At 34.1% G+C, this 12,871-nt stretch overlaps 1 protein-coding gene and 1 long non-coding RNA gene across 2 annotated transcripts; one reads left to right on the top strand and one right to left on the bottom strand.

Moving 5' to 3' along the window:
- Window positions 1-6,265: 6,265 nt before the first annotated feature.
- On the top strand, window positions 6,266-9,388 carry LOC108220667 (uncharacterized). The gene is made up of 2 exons (XR_001806768.2): window positions 6,266-6,843; window positions 8,719-9,388. It is a non-coding gene; the product is annotated as an uncharacterized LOC108220667 (long non-coding RNA).
- A 1,988-nt stretch (window positions 9,389-11,376) lies between these two features.
- Window positions 11,377-12,702, bottom strand: LOC108221252 (pentatricopeptide repeat-containing protein At5g40410, mitochondrial). Its single transcript, XM_017395142.1, has one exon. It carries the CDS (start codon window positions 12,700-12,702, stop codon window positions 11,377-11,379), a length of 1,326 nt encoding a protein of 441 aa, XP_017250631.1.
- Window positions 12,703-12,871: the final 169 nt, after the last annotated feature.

Genomic DNA, 12,871 nt, shown 5'->3' with positions numbered 1-12,871 from the left:
TTAGTATATTTTATGAAACTATATCTTTTTGGAGTTTTAGAATCCAATATAAACCTTCCGTCCATCCCTGACGTAAAGAAGCATAAAAGAGCATATATATACATATGTGATGTCAGAGAGCACATACATATGTGGTGTCGGCAATTTTTGAGACTGAAGAGTATATACATATGTGGTGCTCGCAAATAATAATATTCTCCTACATAAATGATAATAATAATAATAATACCATCTCCGTATCATTGAGTATCCTATCGAGTTACATATGTTTGGGATATTATAGTATTCTTATAAAACATAATTTTATAAATTATTTAAAAAATTTATTTAAACAAAAACTTAGTTTTTACTTTTAGTCAGTAAAAAAAGTTTTAAGAATAAATAATAAATTATATTTTATAAAATTTTCAATATACATATTTCAAGTAATGTAAAAATATTGTATAGAATTAAATCCAACTGAGGCAAGATAAATGCCCACAAGTAGAAGAAGCATCGAAGGACGACCTAGGCTAAATGATTGCTATCATGGAACTCAACGCAACCACGTACTTTTTCCACCACAGCTTTTGCCTTTTCTTTCCTCCATTGTTTACAACTAGCTTAGCTTCTCTCTCCCTCTGCGCCTCTCTTTTTTCTCCCTCCCTTGCGTATAATTACACGCTTTACCTCTTTCTCATGTGAAACACATGCGCACTTCCATTTCATGCATCCTCCATCATTTCTTCACAAGAAATCAAACAAACTAACTCATTGCTTTCTTCTCTACTCTTCCACCTTATTTCAAAAACTTTTTTTGATCTTGGCTTCCTGTATCACGGTGACCACATCCCTCTCGTAATACGACTTCTTAACTACCCTATTGAATACTTTTACTTCCTTGAAATATAAGTCATTTGGTTTTTCGAAACATAGTTACAGTATTTAGTCGGGGTGAATAAAAAGAGAGGGAATAAATTGAAATTTATTTGAACTAAAATATAATTGAATGTTTGTTCCTTTTAGTCATTTCTTTTTTATCATCCTTAACTAGAACTCAAACCCTTCATTTTATGAAGGAATGATCCATTCGTTTGATACTTATTTTCTATCCCAATAAATCTTATCATACAAAATTTGCATCCACTCAATTTTTATAAAGTCATTCCTTCTTTTCTCTATTATTTCCTTTTATTTCCACTCATTACATTCATCCCAATCAAACACAATATAAGTCGATCTTTTGGTCGCATCGTTAAAATTATTACTTTATTATGTTTGATGATGATATTAATTATATATTTTTATTCAAAAATAAATTAGAATAACAATTTTAACTCTGTGATTAAAGGATTTAAAAATGTCTGCCAAAAAATCAAACAAATTATTTTTAAAACCTAGAATATTAAGGACTCAGCGTTTCGAGTTTAAGAACAACATGATTTTTTAGAACTTTTTACCTAAAAAGGATTATGATTATTGGAAAAGCGGGATATCACATGTGTTGAGTCTAATTTCATTTTTTTTAATAAAAAGGTTAACTAATTTAACACATCTTTTATTTTCTCATTCAACACTTCAACATAACAAATATATAAAATTTATACTCTCTTGCTATTTTTTAAAACATTTTATGCTTTACATGACTATTATGAGGATGATACATCACAACCAATTGAGTATCAGGGTGATATTTTACTGGTAGGGGAATATCAATGTGATACCCCACAAGAAGTGGACATATATATTTATAAAAGCTTAATTAAATGCTTGGGTGAATACCCGACCAAAATAACCAATTATTAATAATATTTGAACAAATATGAATATTCATTAAAAAAGAGCCTTAAATACCCAGCATTCTTGTGCCTCAACAATATTTAATCAAAATACGAATATTCAATATAAAGGGTCTTAAATGCTCCAAATAATTAAGTGTAAGAGGATTTTCGTGATAACACGTCAGAAGTAAAAGATTTACTCAACGGGTAGAGAAGTATCAGTATGATACTCCACTAGGAGTGGAGCAACACACACACACACACACACACACACACACACACATATATATATATATATATATATATATGCATATGTGTTAAATTCTTGATTAGTATCTGTCAAAATGGCCAATTTTCAACAATATTTGATCAAAATATGAATATTCAATCAGAAGGGACCTTAATACTAGAAAGATATTTAACTGTATGGAGAGTATGGGATAATACACACTACAACCAGTTATATATAAGGTGATAATACCATTGTGATGCGCCTTCTCAACAGGAGGGCCAACGTCCGAAGCAAAAGGTGATATCATCGGTTACGGTGCAGGGGTATGTTACAAGTGTATTCATAATTTGGCTAAAATAGTTTGGGTGATATTGATAATTACACGATGATTAGGAAATTATTTGTTGTTGAGGTTATGTGTTTGAAGTTATGAGATTAGGATGTCTGTAGTTATCAAATTTAAGTGTTTTTATTTATGCAGTTATTCCTGTCTTTTATACTCCCTCTGTTTGGATTTAATGGACGTTTTAGTCGCCCTCATTTTCAATGCCAAACACTACTCCCATTTCCTGTATTGACCCTATTCAATGCTTCAATTTCACACCAATTTAAGAAAGTACTCTTTCCATTCCTTTTTAAGCGTCGTATTTTGACCAGATTTGAATTCCAAATTAAGTGTCACATTTACATTTTCAAGACAATTGCTTATGTTCTCAATACAAGTGGAGTATTCTTTTTACCTCAATACCCCTATCTTTGAAACTCTCATTGAAATTTATTCATGCTTGATGGACAAAATTGAAAAATAAAACTTACATTAATGCTAGTATAACCAAATAATTAAGATGTGCCAAGTCAAAAAATGACACTTAAAATGGAATGGAGAGAATATATAAAGACTATATTCAATTACACTGGGGTATAAAAGAGATTTTATTGAGCATTAATGATAGTCCACCTCAAAAGTTGTTTTTTCTTAAGAATCGTGTAGAAACCTTAAACGACTGTTAATTCATAACAGAAGGAGTAAATAGGAATTCACGTAGATTATATTATTTCAAACTCACATTAACGATTAGTACTAGACATGTTTACACCGTAATACAAGATAAGGATCTAAGACTAACACGATATAATAAATTTTTTATCGCTTACATTACCGGAGAACGATAAAATTATCAATGTCCATTCACATGTACCAAAAACATGGGCGCTAACTAATACGTTTATAGTTTTCGATATACCATCCAGAAAATGAATCCAAACTCGAAGGTAGGTTTGGAGCAATAAATAGCCTCGTCCTACGTAACTAGGGTACGCTACTTATTACTAGCGACTCAGTTACCACTTGTCCAAGCGCCCTCAATATTTATTACAGTACTGTACAAAGACAAGATCCTGAGAGTTATGCTCGTTAAGACGCGCATATGTGTGTGTACACACACAATCATCGTAAAAGTCAAAATTCATAGATACGTTATCATACTCAAAAATTTTGAAAAGGTAAGATACAAAATCGCTGAGATTTGAAGAGAGAAAAGTAGCACTGTAGCAGCGACAGAGAGGCAGTAGCTTGCTAAGGAGGGAGGCTTATGTGAATGTATATGGGTGTGATGAGTGCGACGTTACAGACGACAAAAGGGAAACAAAGAAGACGCCTACTCATCACTATTTACTGCTTGCATTCATTTGCTCTTGGGCCGAGCATACTCCCTCCGTCCCCGGATGGTATACGGGATAGAGACATGACACCGACTCTAATTTTAACTATATTTTAATTTTAATTAATTTATTTTTAGTAATACTAACATAATAATTAAATAATAGAAAATTATAATATTTAATTTGAAATAAAACTATCTTGAACTTGAATTTTTAAGGGTTTGTTTGAGAATGCTGTTAAAAATTGTTGTGCGGTTAAAAAAGGTGCTGGTAAAAGTGTGGCTGTAGAAATCACATAACTGTTTGGTAACTTTTTCAATATTTGCTTATTTTGAGTTATAATATTAAAAATATAATTTTTTATTAGGTTTTATAGTTAAATTTGTAACAGCTTCTTGCAAAAGCTGAAATCAGCTTTTGCCGAAAGCATGAGAGAACCTGCTTTTTCTAAAAGTAACTTTTCAACTAAAAACTGTGGTTCTAAAAAGCTATTTTTAGATTTATCAAACAGTTTTTCGCATGCTGAAACTGCTATTGCGGCCCAAACAGTACCTAAATCACCACATTAGCCACATGCATTAGTTACCGGCTCCCTGCCGTTTGTATAAGAAGTTCCAGGTATACAGAGTGCTGGCACCCGGACCGGACACTGTACAGATATCTTGTGTCCTAGGGAAAGGAGATTGACATGAGATATCACTACTAATGCCATCATTCATGCCATTTGACCTACCCATCCTCTTTCTTATTTACTGCATGCTTTTTTACTTCTCTCTTTTTCTTATTAGTATATCTAATTATTTATTACAAGTCAGAGGTGGTGATCTTTTTAGGTATCTGAAAGCTTTTAACTTTTCTCGTAGCAGGAAGACAACTTAACAAGTGTGTGTTGTGTGGAGGAGACTTTGGATGCCATCTTTATGTTGGCGGACAAGCAGGGGGTCCCGCCATAGCATGGGTCAATTTTATCGGTTCATCATTCTAATCTGATACTGTAGTGGTGAAAATTCTAGTTGAACATATTTTTCTTACATGAGTATAATTCTCATGTGTGTGTATATATATATACATGAATTAACATAAATTCTAAATCACGATTAAACTCAATCCGATTATGAAAAATCAATTTTAAAATATTTATAAAATTTTATTGAGTTGGTTTATAAAATCAACATATATGATCGGATTACACTATATCACATTGAAATATTTATAGAATTTCATCAAGTTGGTTTATAATAAGACTCCCTCTAAAAAAAATGAAAATTCTATTATCATTGTCAATTTTGTTTTAGTATTTCACTTTTTTCCACACATTCATTGCTAAAATGGATTATTCTGGACTAAATGTCTATAAAATACCATCATTTTTAAACTAGAAGTTGACTAATTATCAAATTTGAATGGAGTAGAGTTTAAGCAATGTACAATTCAATATCAGGGTTCCTGATATCTCCTATAGTCCTATTTGAAGAAAATTAAATGGGAAGGAATCGCAGGAGTACATAACTCTGTTGCTGGTAGATGAGAAAAGGTTTCAAAGACAAGAATAAGCAGATGTGTATGTCCTACCTATTTGTGTTTACTACCATAAAGACCAAAAGCTTTAAGAATTGGTTTCTGTCTTAAGCTAAATATTCCTGTACATTCAAGTTACCCCTCCTGCTAGCTGCTGTTGCATATAATGCTTGCTTCCATCTGATAGTTTTCTCCATCATCATCAATTGTTATTTGACTAAAATCTACCTAGCTATTTCCACCACTCAGATTAACATTGGGACATTGGTATCCCATTAGGCCATTACCCATATAACCCACCCACATGCAGCACCAATGTGAAAATACAGTTAAGACAATCTCTGAGCTAGACTATATGACGATCCTTTTTTGACCTGGGTTGGAGCCTCTTTGCTCTTAAATTTTTATTTAAAAATAATATAATATATGACGCGTAGTAAGTTAATTTACATACTTGTTCTCTATTTATATTTATTTATATTTATTATTTGAAAGAAAAATAGAGAAGTGAATAAAATTTGAAGAAAATGAATATTATATTGAATATAATTCTAAAGAGCCATAACAGAGCCTATCTAGCTCTATTTCTTAGCATCTTTTTTAAATCTAGAGTTAAGAGGTTGTTTCAAAAGTTATTGGAGATGCTTTTTTAAATCTAGATTTTAAGCAATTTCTTATATATAATTTATGTAATAAGTCAAAAGCCGACTCAAAATTATTAATAAGCCAAAAACTAACCAATTCAAAAGTTGGTAGGACGTATATTTTCGAACAATTTTTTTGCTAAGTTTTTAATAAGATTAATTTTATCACTCAGATAACCAACCAATCAAATTTATTTTTTATTATTATATTAAAATAAACATGACTAAGCTAGCTAGTAATTAATATAATTATAATAATTTATGAATAGATAGAATAATATTGACTCTTCAAATTAGTAGTCCACAGCTTGCCCTTCAAAATCAAATCCTAATCAAAGAAAGTATATATATATTTCATATAATAGAATAAAAAATAAAAAACTTGTATCACTAAAACAACCTAGAAGCTCGGTTACCAAGCAGGCTCTTTATTTTTCCATACAGTGCTACCCCCCTTACTTTATCTTCTCCTTTGAATATTTAAGGTAGCCATGCCAGTATTAGTTGTCCTAGGTCTTCCTCTACTACATTACAAATGATAATAAATCAGTCTCTGTATATCCTTTATACGTATATCCTTTCTACAGCTATTTCTTTTTAGTGAAAGATCTTTGATAGAGTGTGTTTATTTTGGAAAGAAGAATGAATTTCATGGACACAGTTTATACTAGGTCATGGGTGGTTTAACAAAGGGATTCTTACATGAGTTTTTTGGCATTCTGTCCACCTCCTTCATTCACTCTAGTTTGTGTATCTTTAGATATATCTCTATCTGATCTATGTAGTTTTACAAGATTTTACATCTACATATCAAGATTCATACACAATTATGTTTCCTAGCTAGAAACGACACTTGAGTTGAGTCTAATCTGGTAAGTAAATAAACAGACATAGAGGAGTTTTCAGATGGAGGTGGGCATACTGCCAACAGAGCTGTGCAAGTCTCTCTTTGCAAAACCCCTTCTGATCCATCCCAGCCTCTTCATCTGATCTTCATCTTATACTGTGTTTATGCTTGGCTATACAGGTACATCATCTCTCTCTCTCTCTCCCCCCCTCTCCCTCATCCCTCTCCCTCATCTCTCTCTCTCTCTCTCCCTCCCTCTCCCTCCCTCCCTCCCTCCCTCCCTCCCTCCCTCCCTCTCTCTCTCTCAGCTCTCTCTCTCTCTCTCTCTCTCTCCCTCTCTCTCCCTCACCTCCCTCTCTCTCTCTCTCTCTCTCTCTCTCTCTCTCCCCCTCATCTCCCTCTCTCTCATCTCTCTCTCTCCCCCTCCCTCCCTACCTCGTCTGTGTGTACAGCTCAGCATGTAAATCTTGAAGTACGCTGGTATTGAATGAAAGTTAGTACACAAATCCTAGCAAGCTAGCTAGCCGACTATTGATTTAGTATTTGTGAATTCACCATAGCTATAGGTAGTCATTTTCAACTCCTTTTTGATATCTAATCTCTTGAAAGAAAAGATCTGATCATTGTTTGAAAGCATCTCCTGTCAACATAAGCTTCCTATGTAGTACCTCAAACCTCAATTCGTTGTGCAGATTCGTATACATAGTCGTCCATTGTGCAAACGTATTATAAACCCTCCTGAGATCCGAATAACCGAACGGATAGTATTTGGTGTCTAGCATCATAAAACAAAATGATGAGTGAAAGAAAGAAGCAAAGAGAGCATCAAAGTACTGTAATAATTACGTCAACAGAAGAGTCTGAGTTGGTATGGACACTCACACTATTCATGCCTTCCCGACGTGCGGATAGAAACAATAAGACGTACTCGTAGTGGATTAGTGGAAATGTGGAATAGTGCAGCGCCCACTGATATATATGGTGCGCGTAATATATAGACTATATCTATGAAAAGTTGATCTAGATGGTGTAATATTTGTGCAATGTGGTCTCATCAGTCATGATTCAACACTATAGTGTTACCCCATAGATTTGCTATATAGCCTTGCTAGATGTACTTAAAAGCGAGTGCCTACTAGGTGAACTATGTGAAGAATAGATTGTGTTAGTTAGCCGAGGATTCATAGTTCTTGTGTATAACAGATTTTTATTTTGTATATATATCATGGACCATATATAATTATACAAGCTACTAATTGTTTCAGATAAATTGTTCGTATTAATTTTTTCATTTTATGTATTGCAAACACTTATATATTACAGTCCGTAGATCCCCATCTTCGGTAGCAATTGTGTTTAGTACTATGTTCGGGTTAAGCGGTTAGCGAATCCCCTCTACACTCCTTCCACTCTTAGAGGGTGTTTGGCTGGCCCAGCTTCTGAATTTATAAGTTAGAAGCACTTATGTGTACCGTTTGTGTAAAAAGTCAAGAAGCACTTATAAAAAGTTAGGAATGCTAGTTTTTGTTTAACGACTTCTACTTATTTCCCAAACACTTTAATCACTTATAAGTCTTAACTTGTTTCTTACTTTTATTTCACTCTTTTATTTTAGGCAAGAAGCACTTATTTTAAGCTCAGCCAAACGGCCCCTTAATCTAACACATTAGAGAGGCGAGGTTCTGAGCTTTCTTTAGATTGTTAGCAAATCATGTTTAAGACGTGGTAGAATCGGATCAGGACACTGATCGAGATGGCTTAGATCGTTAGCAAGGCGTTTGTAACTTCACACAGGCTTTAGGCTTGTAACATTTTGGACTTACATTTTGGAGATGGCTTAGATGCAATAGCTATCATTTTAACTTTTTTAGTGACTTATTTCAATTTTTGAAATTTGACTTGATACAAAACATTTGGATGGTACTTTTGGTGTTGACATTTGTATGTACGAATGTGGCCGGTCAAATCTTTGGTGAGGATCATCCGGTGAAATATAAAGTTACACTAGTACAGCACGCCTCATACTCACTAGTATCTTTTGTATCATTAAAGCAGCAAATCATATATGCATGTTTGGGGTAAAGAGAAACCAGGAGAAGTTAAAGCCCCTCATCATTGTCTGCTGCTCTTGTGGGGACTGGGGAGATAAAACAAGTCAGCTCTCTGTGGAGGAGGTAATTAACAAATCTTATAATTTCAATTTTTCTTTACTTAATGAGTTAATGTATCCTTTATTAGCATTGTCCATCAGCCCTCTCTTTTTTCCTTATGTTTTCTTGTTGCACATTTTCTTTGAACTCCGTCACATATATGGGTAGTACCAAAGAGGAGAAATCAAAGAGGCACTCGAGCGTACACATCCATTCTCTAAAACAGAAAGAAACACTTTGAAAATGATGTGGGGTTGGGTCACTGATTCAATTCAAATCCATTGATCATGCTGTCTTGAAACAAGGTGGAACCCAATTCTGCTTGTTGCATTATGATCCTGAGTAACTCGAATACAACATGACTTAAATGTTAGATGACCGCCAATTTCTCCTCTACATCTAGATGTCTATATAAAATTTATTGGATATTTCTGTGGAAGGATTAATTGCAATACACTTCTCATATACAGATTTTTTGCTTCCCTGATATAGCATCTCAACCAGGGGTTGTCAAAATAATTGTCAAGCTTCCGAATCATAATCATCATATATATTAATATTTATTTTTTACTAAATTTTTAATCAACTGACAACATTATACTCCAATAGTTAGCAACCTTTGAAAGCTGCCTATGTGATCCCTAGAATTAAATTATAAATAACTCATGAATTAAAAGAAGTATTAGTAATATACACTTTTTGTCCTTATACATGTATTTTAACTATTTTGGGAAGTTGTCAAATTTTGGCAATCTCTTGGCATCCATACAACTTCAGTAGGTTGATAATCAAGGTTGCCATATCATATAGGATTTGGCAACCTCTTGGCAACTTCTATTAGAGATCCTCTAAAAGATTGACTCTTTCGGAATATGTTGATTAGGTGACCGTTTGGCAGTGCTACATCTTTTTATTCTAATGTGTAGAGTTTTGTGAAATCAAAGAGAGGGGGTCTTGATTGTAGCTAACTAGCACACATTTGAAGAGAGGTGGTTTTGATAGCAACTATGACTTGCAAACAATTTTTAGGTTTAACTTTCGCCATAGCGTCAAAATAATTTGAATTTACCGGTACCATATGTAAGATATATGGAGTAGTAGTCAGCTTGTTCTGATGGCACTTGAACAAAAAGTTTGAAGTATTTAGTAAATAATAGAATAAAGTTTGCTGTAAATCAGATTAATTAGTACCATAGCCAAGTACTGCTTAGTCCTTCGTTGCACACGAATTCGACACAGTTACTGGTAAGCAATCCAATCCATGGGAATGATGGTATGTGTCTATGTGATACTTGTTCATCCTTACTATTATAAAGCAGATACTTCACATTTAACATTTGATCATACAGGCAAAGAGGTTATCGTCATGCTAACTAATGTTGTGCATACTGTAGCCTGTGATAGCCAAGACCAGTGTGCCAGGACTCATGGCTGTCATTGAAATGTGATATATGTTTTGGGACGGAAAATGGAATAAAAGACGTTTGAACTCTAACTGTGGTGTCAAACTTCATAAAATGCTCATTTCATTGGCAAGAATCAAGATAAGCAAATATACAAGAGACTAAGGTTATGTTTGTTTGACGGGATTATAGTCCTCGAATTACAACCCTTTTACATTAATATAATCTTTCATTATCAGTTCCTAGAATTACAATTCTTTAAAATATCCACTCTTATGTTTGTTTACAAGGATTAAATGTAGGATTAGATTATAATCTTTTAAATTTTAATATCATGTTTGTTTTGAGGGATAACATATAAGATTTTAATCCCATGCTTGTTTGCAAATAGAATAAGTGAACTGCATAATCTTTTAAAAAATTACTTGTTTGAGGGGGTTAAATTGCCTCCTCAAACCAAGTATTAGATAGGATTATAAGCATATCTCTTATCCAACAAAATAAATGTGGCATAACTATTTTAAAATACTATAATCCCTGAATTAATCTTAATATGATTCTTTCAAACAAATATGGGATTGAAAATTTTAAAAAATTATAATCTTATCACTTGCTTAATCTCATGAAACAAACATGTCCCTGAGAGTTTTTGCCTAATTAAGTGCATGCAGCCCATATGGATCCCAACAACTTTGCACATAAAGTATCAAAGTGACCAGTGTCCGTTCACGGGGCCAAACGAAGGGTTGATGCTTAGGAATTTTGCAGAAACAACCAGGAAGAGGACTAGCAAGTATAGACTGTGGCGGTTCAGATCAAACTAGAACTAGACGATGATAGTTATGATGCAAGGAAAAGTATATTTATCTTTGAAAATGTAAAAAAATGGCTATGCAATAATACAGTAATTTCAACAAACTTTTTATTTTTTAAATTAAATTATAGAACATCATATTCCTATTAAAGTTACATTTAATATCATCACTGTGTAAAATATATTGATTACAACATTAAACGATTACAAAATATCAAATGATGCTTGAAAACATCTCAAATCAATTGTACATTGTAAAATAGAGAGAAACTAACAAGCTCAACACCAATGCTGTCCCATTTCCACAATTTCAGGACACCTATAATCTGCCTGAGCCATGACCGGGCTAAATAGAACTGCAACCTGCAGATTCTACAACACGCTTTTCCTTCATCAGAATCCTTGTTTGTTGCCCTTCAGGCCACTGACCAGCCTCGGAGTACATACTCGATAGCATGATGTAGTTCCTAGAGTCTGTTGGATTTAAAACAAATAGTCTTTCTGCAACTTCCTTTCCGAGTTCTATGTTACTATAAATCTTACAAGCATTAAGAAGAGATCCCCAAACACCAGCCGTCGGCTCCATAGGCATGCTTCTTATCAACAAATGCGCTTCTCTTAAATGTCCTGAACGTCCCAACAAATCAACCATGCAAGAATAGTGATCCAATCTAGGTTCCAGAGAATAAACACGAGACATAATCTCAAAGTAGCTCTTCCCCTCCTCAACAAGCCCTGAATGACTACACGCACTTAATAAATGAGTGAAAGTAACATGATCAGGCTTCTCACCTTTACTAACCATAAAATCAAATAGCTCAATTGCTTCTCTTCCATAACCATGAAGAGCATAGCCAGCTAGAACTGCAGTCCAAGCTATCGTATCAGGTTCTTTCATTGCTCTAAAAACCTCCTGGGAAGCATCCAGTCTTCCTGACTTCGTGTAGACACTCATTAATGTTGTCATGATCGTCACATCTTCAACCAAACCAGCTGTAATAATATACCCATGCAAAGCTTCAACCAGATTTCCGACACATACATCCTTACAACCCTGTAACAAAGTCACTACAGTAGCCTGATCAGGATCAATCCCTGCCCTCCTCATAGCCTTAACAAACTTAAAACCTTCCTCACCAAACCCATTCTTCGCATAAATCTTGATCATCGAATTCCACGACACCAAATTTTGCACCACCATCGTCTCAAACAAACGACATGCCAAACCCACATAACCAAACATCCCATACATATTAATAAAAGAATGAACCACCTTAACTTCAGACAACAAACCCATTTTAAATGCCAACCCATGAACAAAAGCACCTTCATCAAAACCCCCTGTGTCAGTACAAGCCGAGACTAAAGACAAAAGTGTCACCTCATTTGGCTCCATACCCATCTCTAATCTCATCCTATTAAACATCTCCAAGCTCTTACCAAAGCCTCCACTTCTCGAAAGCTGTGAAATCCATGAATTCCAAGAAACCAAATCTCTGTCGGGTATTTCCTCAAACAACTTATGTGCATCATCAAAACAACCCAAGTTAAAATATAAGGACACTAAACAATCACCAATGAAACCATCTCTGTAACTTAAAGTCTTGATTACTCGACCATGGATTTTACGGCAATTATGTATGGAATAACATGATTTTATAGCGGACAGCATAGACTGAAGAAGCGGGTGTTTTGTTTGTGAGAAATGAAAATTGCAATGTGGTTTTGGGTGGCTGGTGAAATGGCGGATAAGTTTTGCTAGCTGTCGTGTTTTTATATGATTCAAAAGTTTTGGATAATTGGGTAATTTTATCATGGTTCCTCATAGTTCAGTCCGATTT

Source organism: Daucus carota, chromosome 5 (assembly GCF_001625215.2).
Source record: "Daucus carota subsp. sativus chromosome 5, DH1 v3.0, whole genome shotgun sequence".
NCBI classification, from domain to species: Eukaryota; Viridiplantae; Streptophyta; class Magnoliopsida; order Apiales; family Apiaceae; genus Daucus; species Daucus carota.
This window is presented reverse-complemented; position numbering and strand designations above follow the sequence as displayed.